Here is an 18,771-nt window from a genome sequence, read left to right on the forward strand (position 1 = left end):
TAAAATGATTAATATTAAATAGGGATATTCAAAATATTCAAACCTTGCTCGACTTACCGATCAGTCTGGAAACTCTTCCAGATTTCGCGGCCTCGATCAGAGTACCCCAGCGTTTCTTTCGAGAGCTACTTCTCGTGCCGCGATTTTGTCGAGGCGCGGTGGCCAGACCAGGCACACTATTAGTGCTGATGTGATGTGGGCTCTTCTTCGGAGTCGTGCCTGGCCCGAATATGCCGCTCAGAGTCGAGCCGAATAAGTCAGGATGGGAGTTCTCCTGCTGTGCTTGTTGAAGAGACGCGATGAACTCGGCCACAGGGGGCAGGCTGCCGCTTCCGCCTGGTTGCGGCCCGATGTTGAATCCCTTCATCAAACGCCGCTCTTTCTGGCGATTCTTCTTGCCACCCGCACCTACGGACAGCTCTTTAAGGCAATCGTCTAGGAGACAAACAAAAAATCGAAGAGCAGTCTCAAGCAATCTACTAACTCAAAAAAAAAAAACTTAACCTTAGCCTAAGAGACAAGAAGAAACAAGAGAAAAGTTCATAGTTTATATTCTAAGCGCCAAAAAGCATTATAAATTATATTCGCTAAATTCAATTATATTACATTGAGTGATAATTGATCGATATATAGAAAATTATATAGAAAACAAATACGGCAATAATGTAGAAAGTATTAAATAAATTAAGATTTTTTTTTTATTTTCTTCGCATTAGTATGTTATAAGAACAAAAATAATTTCTATTCTGTATTTTTTAACATCCGTGCGGTTCTCCGCAAAGTTTTCTCAATGTAATCTACGTAAAATAAAAATGTATAAAAATGCAGTTTTATAAAAGTTAAGTAATGTTTAACTATGATTAAGATTAATGGTTATTGATCTATTATAATTGAAAAAGAGAGAAAATAAAAATTAAATTAACAATAATATCTATTTATACAAAACTTATGCGAGCGACCAAATGATCTACGTTTCTTTTTCTATTACGATCAATTGGAGAATTAAGCCGACATCTTAAGAGTCATCGAGCAAATTCTTAATTAAGGTAATTAGCCCTGGAGGTCCAGGCGTGTGATTAATGGCGCTTTCTTTAGCTCCGAATTACAAGGGGGTTATCCTTCCTCGGTGACTAATGCGAACGTTACTGCGAATAAAATAATGATTGATATTCCCGAGCAGAATCGAGCTGAGTTAAATCCAAAGTTTCGACGCTCCGCGTGATGCGATTAACAATCTGCGGATTACTAGGAATTGCGCCGTCGTTTCGTATAATTTTCATCGTTAACTCGGCGGCAGCAACGCATTCGTATCGTCCCCGTTCGACGAATGTACTTTTTGTTCAGTATCAAAACATCGTTTAATTACACCGCCGCGGGACGAGGGATTAATAATTTTATTCCGTTTGCGTAACACGGATTCATCTCGCGAGGTAAACCTTACAACAATATTGTTCGCTAAGCGGAAATCCGTTCCTTTCGAAGGGAATTGGAAAACACTCTGCGATCAATATCCGTTCGCTTAACAACTCTCTTACATTAGGAAAAACCAAAACTGCAAACCGAATCGATGCTGCTCATGCAGGCAATCTCTAGTTTCTCGTCTCCTCTCGCCTCGAGACTTACCGGTACCGCTGCTCGCCGCGGTGGAAGTGTTCATGCCGGAGTTCTTCAATATTTCAATGAGCTCGCAACGAAACGCACTGATGTCCTGTTTGATCTCGTTCACGTCGTCCTCCGTGACGCCCTCGCCTTCCGCCTTGCGTTGCTCGACGGTGACGTAGCGTCTTACCAAATTTCTCATGATGCTCTGATACCTAAAGTCCCGCTCGGAAGCTTGCTTGACCTTTCGCTAAGACAAGAATCGGAAATCCCTTCAGCCTTGCAAGTTTTCGTTGCAAAGTGCACGTTACTTTATATAGCAACGTCCCAGATTTGTCGAACCGTTATATCACGGATTCTTTGGTGCACTAGATTTCTCTTTAAAATAAAAATGTCGAACACAACTATGATGTATTTTCGAAATCTTACTGAATATCACGCGACTCTACAATTAGTTATTTTAAATTTTATATAAATTTTATATCGAATGTATATAATTATACGGTGATTTAAACTCTCCAAATTTTTAAACGATAAAACTAAGTAAAGCATATGATTTTTTTCCACTTTGAAAAGCTTCTATCTGTTATAAATCGACGAGAGGAGCTCTCGTTGTTCTTGAAAATTGCTTCTGAACCTTTCGAGAGATATCTGTAGATAAAAGTTGGTAAGTCTGAAAAACTTTGTACATACCTACGCTATACATAAACGTATACGATAGCAGAACGGTTGTGACTAATAACGACAAAACTTCCTTCGATTTAATATCCCTTGCAGATTCTACAAAAAAAGAAGCTGCGAATTTCTCTCCCGACACTTGAAATTCCGCTCTAAATATTCCTGCCACATAAAAACCTAATTTTAAAAACCAAAACGAAGACGAGGAAATTCCAAAGAAATTCGTAAAGGGCGTCTCTCACGACAAGAATACACATTTCAATATTATTCCAATGTTCCCGAATCTCCCACGATACTTTAACATTGACATTCTATGTGGTTCTGCATGACGCGAGAAACTAAAAATGGCCGGTTTGAAAATTGAAGGAGGATCGAATCCTCCGGGGAATTTTCTGACAATAGCGACGGCGCGTCGCGGACGCCATTTCTACTCCGCGAAAATCCAAGAATCTGTCGTTTACCCTGATTGTTCGCATGTGTTCCTTCTTAGCCGCCCTGCTGTGTCCACAGAGCTTCCGATACAGCCACTGTGCGACGTACCAGGCGCTCTTCGGGGTCGGTATGATGTTAAACGGCGGCGGGACGGTACCACCCTCCTCGAAATAGCTGATCCAAAGTTTGCTCCTCGCGAACTTCCACTCGACGTCGGCGCGTTCCTAATTACGAGCACCGAATCACCTCGCTAATTAGTTTCGGCTAATTATAAATGCGAAAAGTACGGATAAGGAATACGAGTCGCCGCGTATTTTTACGACCGACATCGTTCTACGTATTTCAGGGATCTCTCCGCGCTCGAATTTTTTTTTTTTTTTTTTTGGTTGTTAGTTAATTTTCACTGCGAATGAATGTCGCGTTCGTCGTACTATTAATTCATTTGATGCAACATTTAACACGCGCAAACTTTAGGTATTCATTATACACTTTCTCATTTTCTTCGTTTCTCTTAGGTTTTTAGTTAGATTACAATTTTATATATATATATATATGATGTATAACTCTCGTAAGTAAGTTTCTCTGAAGATACTGCACTTACCGAGATTAGTTGATAGGAATGATTCATCATGGCGATCAGAAGATTCAGGAGGACGACGATGTTAATAACCGAATACGTGCCGAACATCAACATACCCCAGAATCTGGTAAACACCTTGATGCCATCTAATTCGAAGCTCTCGAGGTCCACCAAACCGAAGACCGCCCAAAAGAGTGTTTGTATTGTCTCAAACAAACTGTTAGCAAAATTTCTTATTATAAAATAAAAATCGATAGAAGGATCAATCGTAGAACAACGATAGAACGATCAGTCGTAGAACAATAAAAAAAACTCTATAATTCTAAAATACAAAATATACAACTTTATGTTATAACTGTAAAATCTAGTTTTTCTAATAATACATCACTTTTTTCCTTCTTCATTTTCTTCCTTTATCTCGAGAATTCAACGTAAATTAAATTCCTTTTAATTCTATGTATTCTGATTCTATTTTTTATAGATAATGTATATTCGTGGAAAAAAAAATTAATTAATTAAAAATATTAATTAAAATATTAAATTATAATTAATAAAAGATAATAATAGATAAATTGCATACTTTGCGAATCGACGCCAAACGATGCACGCGTTGGAGTCGGTAGTGATGTTAGCATTAGGATACGCTGTGTGACATCGTTTCTTCTCCATGTCGGCGTAATACCAGAGAAGTTGATTGAGACCTGTAATAAGAATTTTTTTTACATTAATCTTTATCTTGGCGCAATATATACTTCATCGTGATTTTTTTATTTCATTTACCGCACGAGAAAGCGAAGAGAACCAGCACGTAGAGGAAGAAGAATTTCATAATGTCCATGACCATCCTCGACAGAGAAACTTGCAGAGGACCGAGATGAGGATTCACGGAGAATATGTAGACGAGCTTTAGCGAACTGTAACGCAATATTATTGGCTGCTTTTAATCCGGATAACGCCAAGCTGTTAGTAATTTCCTACGTTAACTTTCTGAAAACGAGTTGTGTCGCACTTAATCCGCATTGACTCCGCAACGTAATCAAAGATTCATTTGCACTTTAAGCACGGTATACGAGTCATTCGCATTCAAAGCACGTATTCTAAACGCATAAATTCGAAAACTATTATAACTAGAGATTACGGCCGAGAGATATCGCGGCGTACATCGTAATTCGTTTTATCATCTCGCAAACGGGAGAATAAAAAGATTATAGTTTGCGGCCACTCGTGAGATCCGGAGCGGAGATTAATTGCGTTTGCGGTTTATAACAATCTCATACTATCCCTCATATGGCTCGTATATATATATGTATATATATATATATATATATATATATATATATACATATATATATATATACATATATATATATATATAACGGAGATACACGAGATCGAGGCTCTTGTAATTTATTACCTGAAGATGTTCGCGGCCGAGAAGAGGCCCTCGGAGATGAGCATCGGATCCCAAGTGTCCCACTGCTCACGCTGAAGCTCGACCGTTCCCGGTGCCAGGTCCTCGTTCTCCTTTTGCACCCTGTAGTAAGCTACAACCCTGAGCGCCACCGTGGCTACGTATAGCGAGTTCGTTACGAAGTCGATCACGTTCCACATATCGTTCACGTACTCCTCCAGGCCCACGTCCCACAATTGTTTCACCTCCGACCAAATCAACCCCGACACCCAGGCTAATATGAACCTGCGGCCGGCCATTTCGGTTACCTACTTTTAATCACAGCTCCAAAACTCGAAAGGAACCCGTGTCCCCGCGCTTGTTTGTCCAATTTATTTCTCCACTCTCAACGACGTTATCCGACAACTCAATCAATAACACCCGAGATTTATCCGAAAGGTTTAGCTACCCTTTTACACTTCTTCCTTTCTTTCCCTCTTACACTTGTTCGCTCGTTTATTATTATAATCACCCGTGCTTTTACATATCGATTTATTCACGCGAAAGCAAAATCTCCATGACATTTTATTAATGGCATGCCAAATTGAACGTGAAATCGGTCTGGACGCCGAGGTGAATATAAATTTGCAATATGACGGCTCTTGATCACCTCATTTCGATCTCGTCAGCGTGTGGAAAAAAAGCCCTTCGAGATTGCACGCGCGTCTCTAGGGTTTATCTCGTTTACCACCGACTTACTATATATATATATACGCTTACTATATTATAACGCTTCTACGTTTTATATTACCGCCCTCCGCACGAACGGAGAATGCCATAAGCTGGTGGATATTACATGGATTTATTACACGGCTTTTTTCACTTTGTTTTTGTTTTTTTACTTCTTATTTATGTATTTTTTTTTCCCTTTTCTCAATTTCCTATCAGAATTGCGCATAAAATTTCCCTCACTTCGTAACGGAATTACGAAACGCGTTGTATCGCGTTCGGAATAACAACAGCTGTGTGAGAGCGAGTGCAAAATTGAAGAAAGCACCTTACCATTCCACGATCGTTGGCGCGGCACCCCTTTTTGTCGGCGCTGGTTCGTGCTCCACGACATCGTGCCCCATCCAATTACCGATCACGCTCTCTATCCGTTGACTAGCCAGAATTAACATGACTGCGCAGGCAAAATTATGCGCATTCATCATCGTTAAAAATTCAAAACAGTCGTAATTTGAATGTTGGGTCATAACAGTAATAATAGATCGAGAGGGTGAGATTCAGATGAAAGATAGAAATCCGTTTCAGCGCAGATTTAATTCGCGACTTAGCATCTCGGGCGTTTAATGTTAGAAGTTGGAAAACACGCGACACAGAAATAGCTTTTTATAGAAACTTTTTTCCGGCGAAGAAAAATCTATCGTCCAAATTTATCTATATCTAGCAGGTACCCTATAATAGTGTAAATACACAATCGGATAACGCCAGGGCAGCGAGAGTTCAACCAAAGATGTATCGCTCGGGTCGGGTGAGCAATTAATCTCGTGGTGGTAATGTTTCTTAACCGTCTGAATTCCGCACATTAGTGCACGACTATTATTGGTAGCGGCACCGAAAGGTATTTGTAAACTGTTTGACGCTCGCCGCGTGAATGTTTGATCTGCCAACGTGCCGAGAAGTTAAATACGCTGTAGAAAACGCTGTTTTAGGTGCGTATCGTTCTCCTTTTCGGATATTTCCGCAGAATGAATCATATTGGATATCGTAAACGCGTGAAATTATTCGGTCATTGCAACGTCAAATTTCGAAAAAAATTCACTTTATAAATGTATCATACGATCTCGTTTCTCTGTTTTTTTTATCTGTAATAAATATATTATACATCATAAAAAAAAAACGATAGGATTCCTTCAAAATTATACAAAATATGTTTTTATGAAAAAGCTCAGATTTTTTAAATTATAATGAATTTGGATACTTAAAATACATTAGAAAATTTGCACAATATTACTAATGTGTTAGTATAATTCTAAAACTGCGTGGATGATGTAGAAATAATTTAAACTAAAAATTTCGTATAAAAAAATTAAAAGAAAGAAAAAAATGAATGTATTTCCAAGAGATAAAACTAAAAATAAAATTCCACCTCGTAAGTTTTTGTATCTTTAAATTTCCGTACTGGAACCAAATAAGATTAATTATAAAAATAGGTTTTTATTATGAGAGCTACTATATTGTTTTAAATGCATTCATTTTGTTACTTTGTTATTACTTGAAAATTGTTGATATAAAATCAACTTTTGTCTGTAATAGCCTCATAATATACGTTCTTTTATATACATGCGAATTAGATGGAAACACATTCCATTTAATAATTGCTCTTATTCTCCTTTAGCAGATAAAAAATTTCTCTTATTACAAAAACAAGATTCACGTTTCAAGAAAATTTTTTTGCAAACTTATTTGTAAAATAATCAACGTGGAAGCGAATAAAGGTTAATTGCCTCACAAATTAATAAAGGAGAATTTAAGTTAACAGGAGATAGAAAAATTGCTAAAAATTTTCAGAATAAACTTCTAGATTTTTAGAAATATTTTGTTGTAAAAATGAGAGATAAATTATTTTAAAATTATTGAAACAAATATATTGCGATATATCAATTATATGATTGTTCCAGCGAGACTTGCATAACGCCATTGATTTTGGAATCGATTGTTGATTACTTGAATCAATTTTCACGCATCGATTCGAAATCATTTGTCCCAACATAACTACGATTACTCGAAATGATTTCGTATGTCGATTTCAGGAACGAATATTATTTCGTACGTAGCCCAGTAATTGCAGTCCAGAAAGAGAGAGATGCTTGTAAGAGGGTTGTAAGTCTGAAGCTGATTCAGCGGTGCTACCGATATTTCCGGAATGAACCGGATATTTGGGTCACGCTGATCAAGTGTGGCAAACAATCTAGGAAATGGCAGGTTACGGCCGGATGTCGGCCAAGTGGTTAGATTTAAAGCGTGACATGAAATCGCCCTGGGTGTGAAACGACCGATCTGTTTTCACGAAACACTTCATGAGTTTCTCGCATGCGTTACCGTGAAGGATACAATTTATCTTGACCGCTCCTCTCTCAATGTTTTCGATATAGTCAGCGGATAAAAAAAAAAAAAATGCTCTAAACGCTCAGAAAAGTCGGTGACTCGCAAAATTGGATTCTTATCTAAATGAAATTACGCCGCGGTATAATTACGCGCGAAGAGTGGAGACGTACTTACATAGAAAAGTGAAATACGACGCGGAATGACAGATGAACTTGATGAACGGCTTCCTCATGGTTTGGCCGACCATGCTGTGCGGCGCGATGATGTACGCTACGCTGAAGAAGGGGAAAAGGACGCCGATCCTGACGATCTCCAGCGCCTGGAGGAACATATTCTTCCTTCGGAACCCCGGCAGACCCTCGTACCAGATCGATGCCAGTAGCTGCTGCACGTTAGGATGCGCCACGAACTGGAAATATCCAGGTAACGCGATATTGACCGACAGTTTCCGGTCATGCGACTCGAGGAAGGTGGCACGCAATCAGAATTTGAACTGCGATTCTACTATCGTCCAACCGTCATCCCTAATTATAACGAACTAACAAGCATTCCGCGTCTCCATTCTTCTCTTCAATCGAGCCTCATTCGTGCGTCAATAATGTCTCAAAAGATGCAATAATGCACGCTGAAATCTGCGGTAACACCGTCAGACACTTTACGCGAATTTGAAATTGTGGAACATTTTTTTCGTAGCGATTATTTGAATCTTTACAAAGTTCGAATAAATGTAAATGCGGTTTTCATTGCTGAGAGCAGCGACAATCTATTTCTGATAATCCGCTTTCAAAAAGAGTAATGTTAAATTGATACCCGAGTATATCGAATATTAATTGATAGTTGTCGGTTTTTTGCAATGCCAATTGATTCTCTCGTTGAGATACTTACTTCGCGAGTGGCTATCATTGTAGAGATAATTGCATTTTGATGGTTTGTACATCCGTCATATATGTTACGTAACTGTCAACCAACGCGAATGAGAAGAATACAAGTTGTGTGAAATATTTCGTATTTTTTTTGACATATTTTATGACCGATTATATATTGAAAATGTATGATTACGTAAGTAATTTTTTTTATGTATCACACACAGTTGTTCATAATACGAAGTAGACATATATATAGCGGTAATATAAATTAATAAAAATTTTTCTGTATTAAAAAATATATTGCCAGAAAATAAATAACACGCGCGCAACTACACGGGAAAAGCAGTTTTGCTGAAGCATCTAAAAATTTGGTCAGATGCAGATGTGAAAATAATTCTGTTAGGCCATCAAGATAATTTATGTAGGATATTCAAATTAGCAAATTGCCAGAATATCGAAAATTTTTGCTGTATCATTATGTTTAAGTATATTATTTTAATACTCGTTATGTTTAAGTATATTATATTAATTTTTTCCAGCAAAATTATTTTCAGACTTCTATCCGATCAAATTTTTAAATACCTCAGCAAAAACGTTGTTCTCGCGCGGCTAATGGAAGTATAATTAAAAAAGTAGGATTTATTTCACTTTCACTTTGCGCTTCGTACCTTCTTCTGTCTCAGCTTAATGGCTAATTTTAAACGGTTGAGATGCATCCTCTCTCCATGCTCAAAAGCTGGTCCCGTGGGATCGTGATTCAGCAGGACTTCGAGCTCATAGGAACTTCTAGTGTGGTCCAGCAAAGCAGTCGCGAAATCTTGGCACTGTCTTCGAAGCTCCTGAAATCATAACGACAGCTGCTGTCGGCCACAATACCGTAATGCAATTTTTCGTTCTCCGCGGAGTATTTAATTTACTAGCTTCACCGAAAGTAATTCTCCCAATCCCGTAATCCGGTCGGTAATTTCGGTCGCAATTTTCCTCTGAGGAAATTCGACGGATTCCTCGTGTTGTCGCCTCGCGTGTCGAGAATTACGAATCGAGAAGGAATTCGCGCGCTTGACAAAGCCAGTGGCTGATCAAATTCCCAGGCTTGCTGCAAGCGCTCGACAAGCGCTCGAGATCCTATCCTATAATCGTTCGCCAATCTTGCCCAATCGGGGTCCAATTGAATTCTTGTCACGTACTGGCTAGATATAACAGTTTCCGCGATGTGTCCCGCATTGTTAGCCGCGGGACGCGAGACCGAGAGAATCGCCGCGGGCGAGTTATACCCACCCTTCATAAAAAGACAGGGATGACGAGAAAATCGTTCGATTATAATCTATTTTTCACACAGATGTAAGAATCTACTTTTAAAAATACGAATTCGAATACAACAATCTCCAACGTCGAATCGTTCGAGGGAACTACTCGAGGGACTTGGGTTTTTACGTCGTTACTTTTTATAGTTCATACATATGTGAAATAAAAGTAAACGAGCAAAGTCGAGCAGATAGCCGACACAATTGTACGATTACACGCCTCTTATCGGAGAAGAAGACCACCGTAACCCCAAATTGCAGTCTGCCGCACTAAGTTGCCTATATTCCACCTCAACGATGTCGTAAAGTGGAGATATCTTGTGAGACAGACACTCAATATTTAACGTGCCTCTCAATGTTTTCTACCATGGGAAAAATATATGTTCCTCTCTTCGACACATGCAGATGTACTACATAAGAGGGTTCATGTATCTAATCCATCGACAAGTGGATGAGAGCTTACAAATAAAATTATTTTAGAAGAATAAGGAACAAATAAGGATAAAGCGGGAGAAAATGGAAGAAAAATGGAGAAGGATCGCTGGCAATTTATCAAGTTTTATTCACTTTGCTTCCAAAGTCGTCTTCATTGAGCTGTATCTCAAGATCGACGTTTGGAAGATGGAGAAACGATACAACGGCGGAAAGGGAGTGGAAAAACGCAAAGTTTCCCAAGGAAAAAAAGTGGGCGAATAAAAAACAAAGGGTCAAAAGAAATGAGGTTGATGATAGTGTTGAAAAGGTAGATAGTGTACGGAGAAAGGGTACGAGAAGAAAACCAAAACGTTGACGAGGCGGAAAGGGTGAACAAAGGGCGTGGTAGGGAAACTATAAAGCAACTCGATAGCGCCCGCTTGGTTGGCGTATTGCTACTGCAAAGCGCAATTTATGCGCGTATAAATCAAAAGTTGCTCAAGCATGGTGAGCATTTAAACTTTCGTCACTTAAGCACTGAGAAGAGACCGCGAAAGACGGAAGGAGAGAAGCTAACGTCGAGCTCGAGGAAACGAGCGTTCGAGCTCAAGAGTCTAAAGGGACGGAAAGGCAAGCGCATTCCGTGGATATACATCTTCGCGAACCGAAACTAAATTAAGGGAAACGCGTGTTAACTGCCGTACCGTAGTACCTCACTAACTGAGACAAATCTGTTTGGTGAAAATAGGATATCGCTAGGCAAAAAAGAAATATCGCCGAGGAAACAACGCGTCTGAATTCACAGATTGGAATCGACTTTGAAGAGATTTTTTTTACTTATACAGGGAAAAATGGTTTTGCTAAAGTCTAAAAATTTAATCCGAAAGTAATTTTGTCGAATAATCGTCGATAAATAATTATGTAGAATGTTTAAATCGATTGTTAGGATATTAAAAATTTTTTTAAGTATAATTATCATGCAATTAAGCGACTCGTATAATTATTTTAATAATTCATAAAATTACTTTTATATCTGCATCTGGACACATTTTTAATTTTTAACTTTTTTTATACTTCAGCAAAACTATTCTTTCCATTCATGACGTACGAAGATATGGAGTTGTAAACTAATTTAATTTCAATATAGAAGTTTTGAATATATCTGGCTTCCTTCTTGGGCTTTCTTTTTTATTTTTGAAATATCTAATGGAAAATATTTATTGTATGATATATACCTTTTTATGTTTGAATATTAAAAATTAAAATGATAAAAACAATAACTTTTCAACAACATTAATCAATGATGAATTCATTGAAACAATTAATATTAAATATAATTAAATATAATTGATTTTACATCTTCAAAATTAATTTCTAAGTGATATATATGTAATATGTAATATGTAATATGTATAATTAAAGAAATTAAAAAATTTCACGAAATTTTTAAATTACAAAACTACCTTAATCTCATGACTAACAGTACAAAAAATTTACAAATAAGTAAAATTATAAATTATAAATAGTCTTTACCTTCATATTCTTAAGGTGAGATATTTTATATTTTCTTTTATTTTATCTCACCAAATATAAGACTTATATTATCAATGTTTCCTATAACACCTATCTTTAAAATCCTGCAATAATGTTTTACATGAATTTTCCAATTTTCTTTATATATTTTTGGGAATTCAATACTAAAAAAAAAATCGCAAACATTTCACAAAAATTGAAACATGTTTTCAGAAACAAAACATATCACTTGACGTTTATTTTATAAAGCATTTCACAAACTAAACTCTTTGGCACCCGATAGTTTCATCTACAAAAATGTAACGTGAAACTATATTATTTACGAATAACAATTCCAAAAAGTATCAATTTTTTTACCTGATATTCGCACTTGAATTCGTGCTCCAAGAACGAAAGTCGTCGAAGTTCCCAGGAGAGCTCGAAAGCAGTCAGGATGGGATCCTTAGACGACAGTGCTATCAAGGACGGTGACGCCAACGCCCGATAGGCGTTTATTCGGCTTCTCGAATGTCTCAAGGAATCCTCCATCCTCGATGTCACGCACTCGTCGCATCTAGAATAGATAACAAATTGTAACAATAAAAAGGGTTTCTTGGCAAATAGGCGCGGTGTCACCGTTTCTTGAATATTTTCCAGGACAGCTGTGTATCTCGAGACGTTACATCATCTTTTACGTCACTGAGATCTCTTCTCTCAACATTCGAGTTACGTCACTCGTGCGAGAACGACGGAAAATTTAATTTAAATCGAGAACAAAAACTGGTAACTAATCGAACATTTATTTTTATGTTCCAAGCCTTGCAAAACGAATAGTGCTTTAAACGTGCTTTAAATAATATTTTTCGCGAAAATTTTCGAGGAAAGGAACGCTATTTTTCAAACAAAAGCTGTACCACTGTGCAAAATACTTATATTTCTCATCCATGGACAGCGCGCAGCTTTTGTCCAAAAAATGGTACCTCTTCGCGCAAAACTTTGTTGTTCGAAAAATATTATTATTTAAAACTGCCGTGTGTTTAAAACTACTACAACTCTTCCCTGCACGCAATTGTTTTCACCAGGCAAATGATATCGTTTTCATGTGGTACATTACGACGCGATATAAAGTTTCCTCCTCTCTGTTTAGTTATACCCATTCGAAAAGTTTTCCATAGTTCCAATGCAGGACAAAAGGTTACGGGGCTTAATATATAATGTGATTTTCATGGATTAAATTTCCCTCTACAGGGATGATGGTAACCGGCGCTCATATACGCTTAGCCTAATTTAATTAGCTTTTGTCGCGTCCGCACAAAGGGATAAGACGATATACCGGTGGAGAGTATTAATTAGCTCCAAAAAGAGCGCTCTTATTTAGAGATCAACGATCGGACGCTTCTAAAATAATGTGAGATTAAATAGCGCTCGCATTATTTTAAAAGACTTGAACTTGGAAAGGATAAAAACATCTCTGATTTTTTTTTTTTTTTTTAGTATTTATGTGAAGTATATTTTAAATGCATTTTTATTATCTAACGTCAGAATTGTCTTTTGTAATAATAAATATCGTATTACAAGAAAACAAGAAAACAAATTATTAAAACAAAGGTTTCGATTTTTTTATTGCGAATATAAATTGCACAGAAATTCTGTTAAAATGTTCAAAATGTTTGACAAATAAAATGCGCGAAACGATATCCGGTGTGAATTTATAGTAAAACCAACAGAGCGATTTAACGTAAATTATATGAAAACTGAGCTCCATTAATTTTACTTCGCTACGATAAGGGTTAATGGATTCTTGAGATGTCTTACCCACAGCGAACGTCGTGTGGCATCGGCAGAGTGGATCCACGATCCAGGAGAATCTTTATAATTTCGTAGTTGTCCCTGTGGGCCGACAGGATCAACGGCGTGATGTCGGGCGTGAACGTGGCTGTATCAGGAGGCAAAGCCTCCCAGCTCTATAGAATTAAACCGCAAGTCATTACTTTGATAAAATCCTGTCGCCCGCTAGTCTCTTTCCCGCACGCGTACAAACAATTTTTCATTTAGCCCCCTTCGATCTAAAATTATTATTCACTGACCGCTTTTTGCAGTTATCACTCTTCGTTGAGTGCAATTGACGTTTGATTTACGAGCGTTTTTTAACGAGCCCTCGATGGATCCGGCAACCGTCGAAAATAACCGGTAATAACTCGACAATGAAATGGCAAGTCGTCTAAATAAAGAGAATATTTCTTTTTTATGTAAGCAATCGAACAATTAATCTCTCTTGGCGCAGACTCGCGCTGCCATTGTTACCAGCGTGATCGGCTTAATCAGTCATCGTCACGGGTGGTAGCGCCTTTCTTCACGGGGAACCAATTCTTCCCATATAATGAATTCGTTCGGCGCTTTCGGACTCCGGATATCATTCCGTTCAAGTTCTGCGTAAGCTGATTTCTCGTAAGAAAGCCGATTACAGCTCCGTTTGAAATTTCAAATTCTTTTACCTTTTTCTTATTATAACTCGTTCCCACTTTTTCGGATACTCGTTTTCCTTCATTGCCCCCGCGAGCGACTTTATATACTTCGACGGAATTGTCTTTATGGCGGTGAGAGAAGGATCACTTGACGATGGAATAAAGTAAGAAGTTGCTTGTAAAACAACCGACACAATGCGTAATCAATTTACTTTAATCAACCTTTAATCGGACCTTAATCAACCTTTATACGCGCATTTTATTTTCGCACACGACGATTATGTCTTGTGCCAGATTATGCGGGATTATGATAGATATAACATGACATAAGCGACATAAAGCTCGATCGTAAAATTGGAATATGATTATTCTACACATATCTCGCATAAAAGTTGTGAGATTATTATTCAGTTATCAATTGCTGTCTGCAATTACAACAGCATCATCGGCTTCAACGAGCAAGCGAGTAATAATTCAAACACAATGAAAAATAATTTTTATATTTTTTAAAGTCAAATATAAAACTAAATAAGAAATTATGTAATATAATTTATTATTATATTATATAATTATATAATTTATTAATGATGTACGAAATAATTATATATTTATATTATTATTTTATATAATAATATAATTATATATATATATATTTTTTCTTTCTGTTATTCATACGTCAAAAATATGCTTACATGCGGCTCGCCATTTCTATGAAGGCTCTCCTCATGCTCTAGAAGGACCTCCACCGCCTCAACGAATTCCTCGGAGATAGCGTGAAGGAGTGCATCCTTAGTATCGACCTTGTGCTCTATTAAAAGCTCCACCATCTCTAGATTTTCATTATCGATCGCCATGAGAAGGGCCGATCGTCCGAGAGGATCCACGCAGTTAATGTTAATGTCGGCCTCCTGGGCTTTTTGGAGCATTCTGCAGTGACAGGAGGATATTCGGAAGATTGATGAATTGCCATTTAGGATTCGGGTGCAAACACTCGTATACAGAAAATTCTAAAACTACCGGATATCCTTTCAGCCAACTTTTACGGTTTCAAGAATAATTTCTCTGAACAAGATGTCCAATTTTGTCGTTCATTGTAACTTTCAAATTTTAACATTATACATATTTGCAGATATGCATTTCATATTTTCGTTAAGCTCTATTTAGAATTATCTGAAATATATACTTTTGTCATTTATCTTTCCTTTTCTTCTGTAACTTAATTTATCAAAAATTTCAGAGAAAAAAAAAATTTTAACCGTTAATTACTCGAAGATTATACATGCTTTGATATTTTTATCAAGATGAATTTTACTCAAGTTAATTAAAGAATCTGTAATAGAAAGGACGCTCAACAATTTTGAGACATCCTGTATAACTTTATAATTTATATATATTTAAAAATTTATACAATAACATAATTTTGCGAAAAAAATTGAAGAACCCATTTAAAAGGATATTTGACAGTTTTTCTGTATCTTAAATAGATCTTAGATAACAACATCAAGTCTTAAGTTATATGAGAGGAATTTCACGAAAGTGAAATTAATCATAGATAGCAATCAGTTTCAATTACGTCAACATGAGGAGCACAGCAGAGAGAATTCCTAAAAGTTTCGAAATCGCGCGAGCAAGCTTCATAAGATAATTAGAAGATCCTTTACCACAAACATGACCGATAGCGGATTTATATATTGAAGAAAGAACAAGAATAGAAGAAAGTGAAAATAGAAGAAATCGATAAATTATTCTTATATAGAAAAATTTAGAGGATTAGCAGTACTTGAATTCTACTTTATCTTCTTTATATTTTATGTATATTTACTTTACTTATGTTTACTTTACTTATACTTTTAATATTGAGTGATTTTAGAAACAATAACAAGATCAAGTCGGATTATGTAATAACAATCATAATATATATTTGTAGAACACGTACGACAAAGTTGTAAACTGTAATAGGACTTGTTCCAGAGTGTCTAAGTGAATGAAATTTCCGCGTATCGTTGCGACGCGGAGTTAACTCCCTTGAAAAAGTTTATTGCCATTAGCTCGTATTCTTTTTTTTTTGTACGGAAGAAGTTTCCTTCCCTCCCGGGGTTTCTGCTCGCACGTTGAAACCCCCGTTTCAACAAAATTGTCTACCTTGGCTAGCACGTGCACGCGCACACATCCACGCATTTATTAGAATAGCTTTATTAGGATAACGAGGACGATAATCGTGCTCTTAATTCGGAAAGGAAGAAACGAAAGTAGAGACACACGTGTATGCCACGCGAACGAAATACAAATAAGATAGAATTCACGTTTCATTTTTATATATAAGTAAGCCGTTACTTCACTTAAGCAAATATTTTGTATCTATAAAGTAAAGAGAATTCCCTCTGCCTTTTTCCCTCCGCCTCCTTCCTTTTTTGATACGCACATGCAATATTCTCAGGCTGTCAAAAGCTGATACGTTTGCTCGAGAAGTTTTATGTTACAAGAATTTCGTTGCATCCATCGATATTGAACAAGATGAAAATATTGAAAATAAAGTATGTCTGATTAAATGAGAAATTCGTGTGTGTGTGTGTGCCTTTTTTCTCTCTTTACTCCTCCTGTCCAATAAACAAAATAATAGCATCCATAAATTTTTAATCATAAATTTCAATCGACCTTCTAACGGAAGCCACGTCTCCGCGCTCGACGGCGAGAAGGTATTTCTTCTCCTGAAGTGACAGGCTGGCCATTTCCTGATGAGGCCTCACGACGTTCTCTTCCTCCATCATGCCGTGGATGCTGTGTCTCTGTAAACGCAATAATTTGATCTTACATTTCATCTTCATCTGCGATATGTATATATATATATATATATATATATATCTAGAAATACTTTATACAACGGCTCTTAATTCATAAACGCTTAACCAAGGAGTTAATAAACGTTTCTTTCATATCTCGCGAGGTATATTAAAAACCCCGGTGCTCCGGCGGATTGTTTAATGCAAATCTCACCGAGGGGAGAGAATTCTCCCGGAAGACAAACAGCGTTTCTAAAAACGTAATTTCCGTAGCTACGTCCATCCTACGCGGTACCCGAAGTCGGTCATATTTCTCGCATTATGTCTCCTTCCGACGATCCCTTAGCTGGCTAACAGCGCGCTGTCCTCCCGTGTCTCTAAATGTTTTCGCATTGTTTTATGGCGCGTCGCGCCATTGTCGTGCCGTTTGCATCAAAACGCGTATTAAGTATTACATACATTTTCCCCGGTCTAGTGGACCCTGGTCCCACTTTCCGCCGTCATTGTAGCCAGCCATACACGATTCAACGCTCGCTACGTGATTCTGCACGTCGCTCATGCGGAAGTTGCATACCAAATCTGGAGCGAGCTTATGCGCTCGTGTGCAAGAGGGTAGTTAACGAGGTGAAATGCAACCGGTCCGAGAGGATCAATTGTAGTCCCTCGACTACCGCGCTCGAGGAATGTAACGTAATATTACGCGCGCCGGGTATTCGATTGGTCACCCTCCCCTTTGACCTACGAATTCCTCGACTTTTATTAATTGGTTATTCGTTGAATCGAAGTGTGGATCCTGCTCCCTTTTTCCGATCCTTTTCCCTTCTTTTAATATCTTTTTAATAATATGACATATCGTTTAATTATAAATATCACAAATTAATATATTCTTGATATAAAGTTCCTTATCGAAATACGCTATAACTACACGAGGAGAACAGTTTTGCTGACAAACTTGATACAAATTTGAAAATAATTTTATTGGACTATCAAAATTATTATGTAAAATATTTAAATGATGATGATATACTGCAAATACTTTTTTGCAATATTTCAATCAATTTGAACGCCGTATACAATAATTTTAAAAATCCAACAGAATTATTATTTTCAGATCTGGCTAAATTTTTAGATTTATGAGCAAAACTTTTTTTGCGTGTAAATGCAGGATTTTTATTATTTATCCACATCCGAACATTCAGTTTAAAATAAATTTATTGCAGTATTAAATTGTCGGGTGCGAGATAATATTTTATTGTATAAAGTAGTTTTGAAATTAATATTGCTATTGAATACAAACGGCGTAAAATTTTATCACGCAAACGTAAACCGAATTATCGTCCGTAACACAAATTATGTTTCATCATTGGCGCATATACCCGTTTGGCATATATTCCGTTTGATCCTATTTCGTTTACAAAGGCCGTAAATATAAAACGTGCTTAGCGGCACGTTTTAATTGTCGCTTGGCTGTACCGTTTGTACATTCGATGCACAATCAATTTTACATTGTCATAAGCAGAGATGCGAGCGAGGCAGATATCAAGCTGTGAATTAGTTGTTTTATTATCGATTATCGAAAGTTATTGAAACACCGAGACACGTAACCGCCGAGCTTCCCCCTCGTAACAAATTCATCCGTC

The 18,771-nt window shown here is 37.1% G+C and overlaps 1 protein-coding gene across 5 annotated transcripts in view; it reads right to left on the reverse strand.

The window, feature by feature from the left end:
• The window catches only part of Trpgamma (Transient receptor potential cation channel gamma), a 94,897-nt gene that overhangs the window by 15,298 nt on the left and 60,828 nt on the right, over positions 1 to 18,771 (reverse strand). For 4 of the 5 annotated variants that reach the window (XM_089085325.1, XM_089085327.1, XM_089085324.1 and 1 more), the window contains 14 exons: positions 17,007 to 17,137; positions 15,044 to 15,278; positions 13,702 to 13,850; positions 12,265 to 12,460; positions 9,325 to 9,495; positions 7,965 to 8,199; positions 5,742 to 5,862; positions 4,704 to 4,985; positions 4,070 to 4,203; positions 3,870 to 3,990; positions 3,311 to 3,506; positions 2,739 to 2,933; positions 1,624 to 1,849; positions 58 to 435 (listed from right to left, as the gene is read on the reverse strand). In XM_089085325.1, coding sequence (XP_088941451.1) covers positions 58 to 435; positions 1,624 to 1,849; positions 2,739 to 2,933; positions 3,311 to 3,506; positions 3,870 to 3,990; positions 4,070 to 4,203; positions 4,704 to 4,985; positions 5,742 to 5,862; positions 7,965 to 8,199; positions 9,325 to 9,495; positions 12,265 to 12,460; positions 13,702 to 13,850; positions 15,044 to 15,278; positions 17,007 to 17,137 — 2,770 coding nt within the window. The remainder of the gene's footprint in view (positions 1 to 57; positions 436 to 1,623; positions 1,850 to 2,738; positions 2,934 to 3,310; positions 3,507 to 3,869; positions 3,991 to 4,069; positions 4,204 to 4,703; positions 4,986 to 5,741; positions 5,863 to 7,964; positions 8,200 to 9,324; positions 9,496 to 12,264; positions 12,461 to 13,701; positions 13,851 to 15,043; positions 15,279 to 17,006; positions 17,138 to 18,771) is intronic. The other variant, XM_089085326.1, reaches the window with a different exon arrangement.

The sequence above is a fragment of the Pogonomyrmex barbatus genome, unplaced genomic scaffold (assembly GCF_055798465.1).
Source record: "Pogonomyrmex barbatus isolate J1 unplaced genomic scaffold, ASM5579846v1 scaffold1, whole genome shotgun sequence".
Lineage (NCBI taxonomy): Eukaryota > Metazoa > Arthropoda > Insecta > Hymenoptera > Formicidae > Pogonomyrmex > Pogonomyrmex barbatus.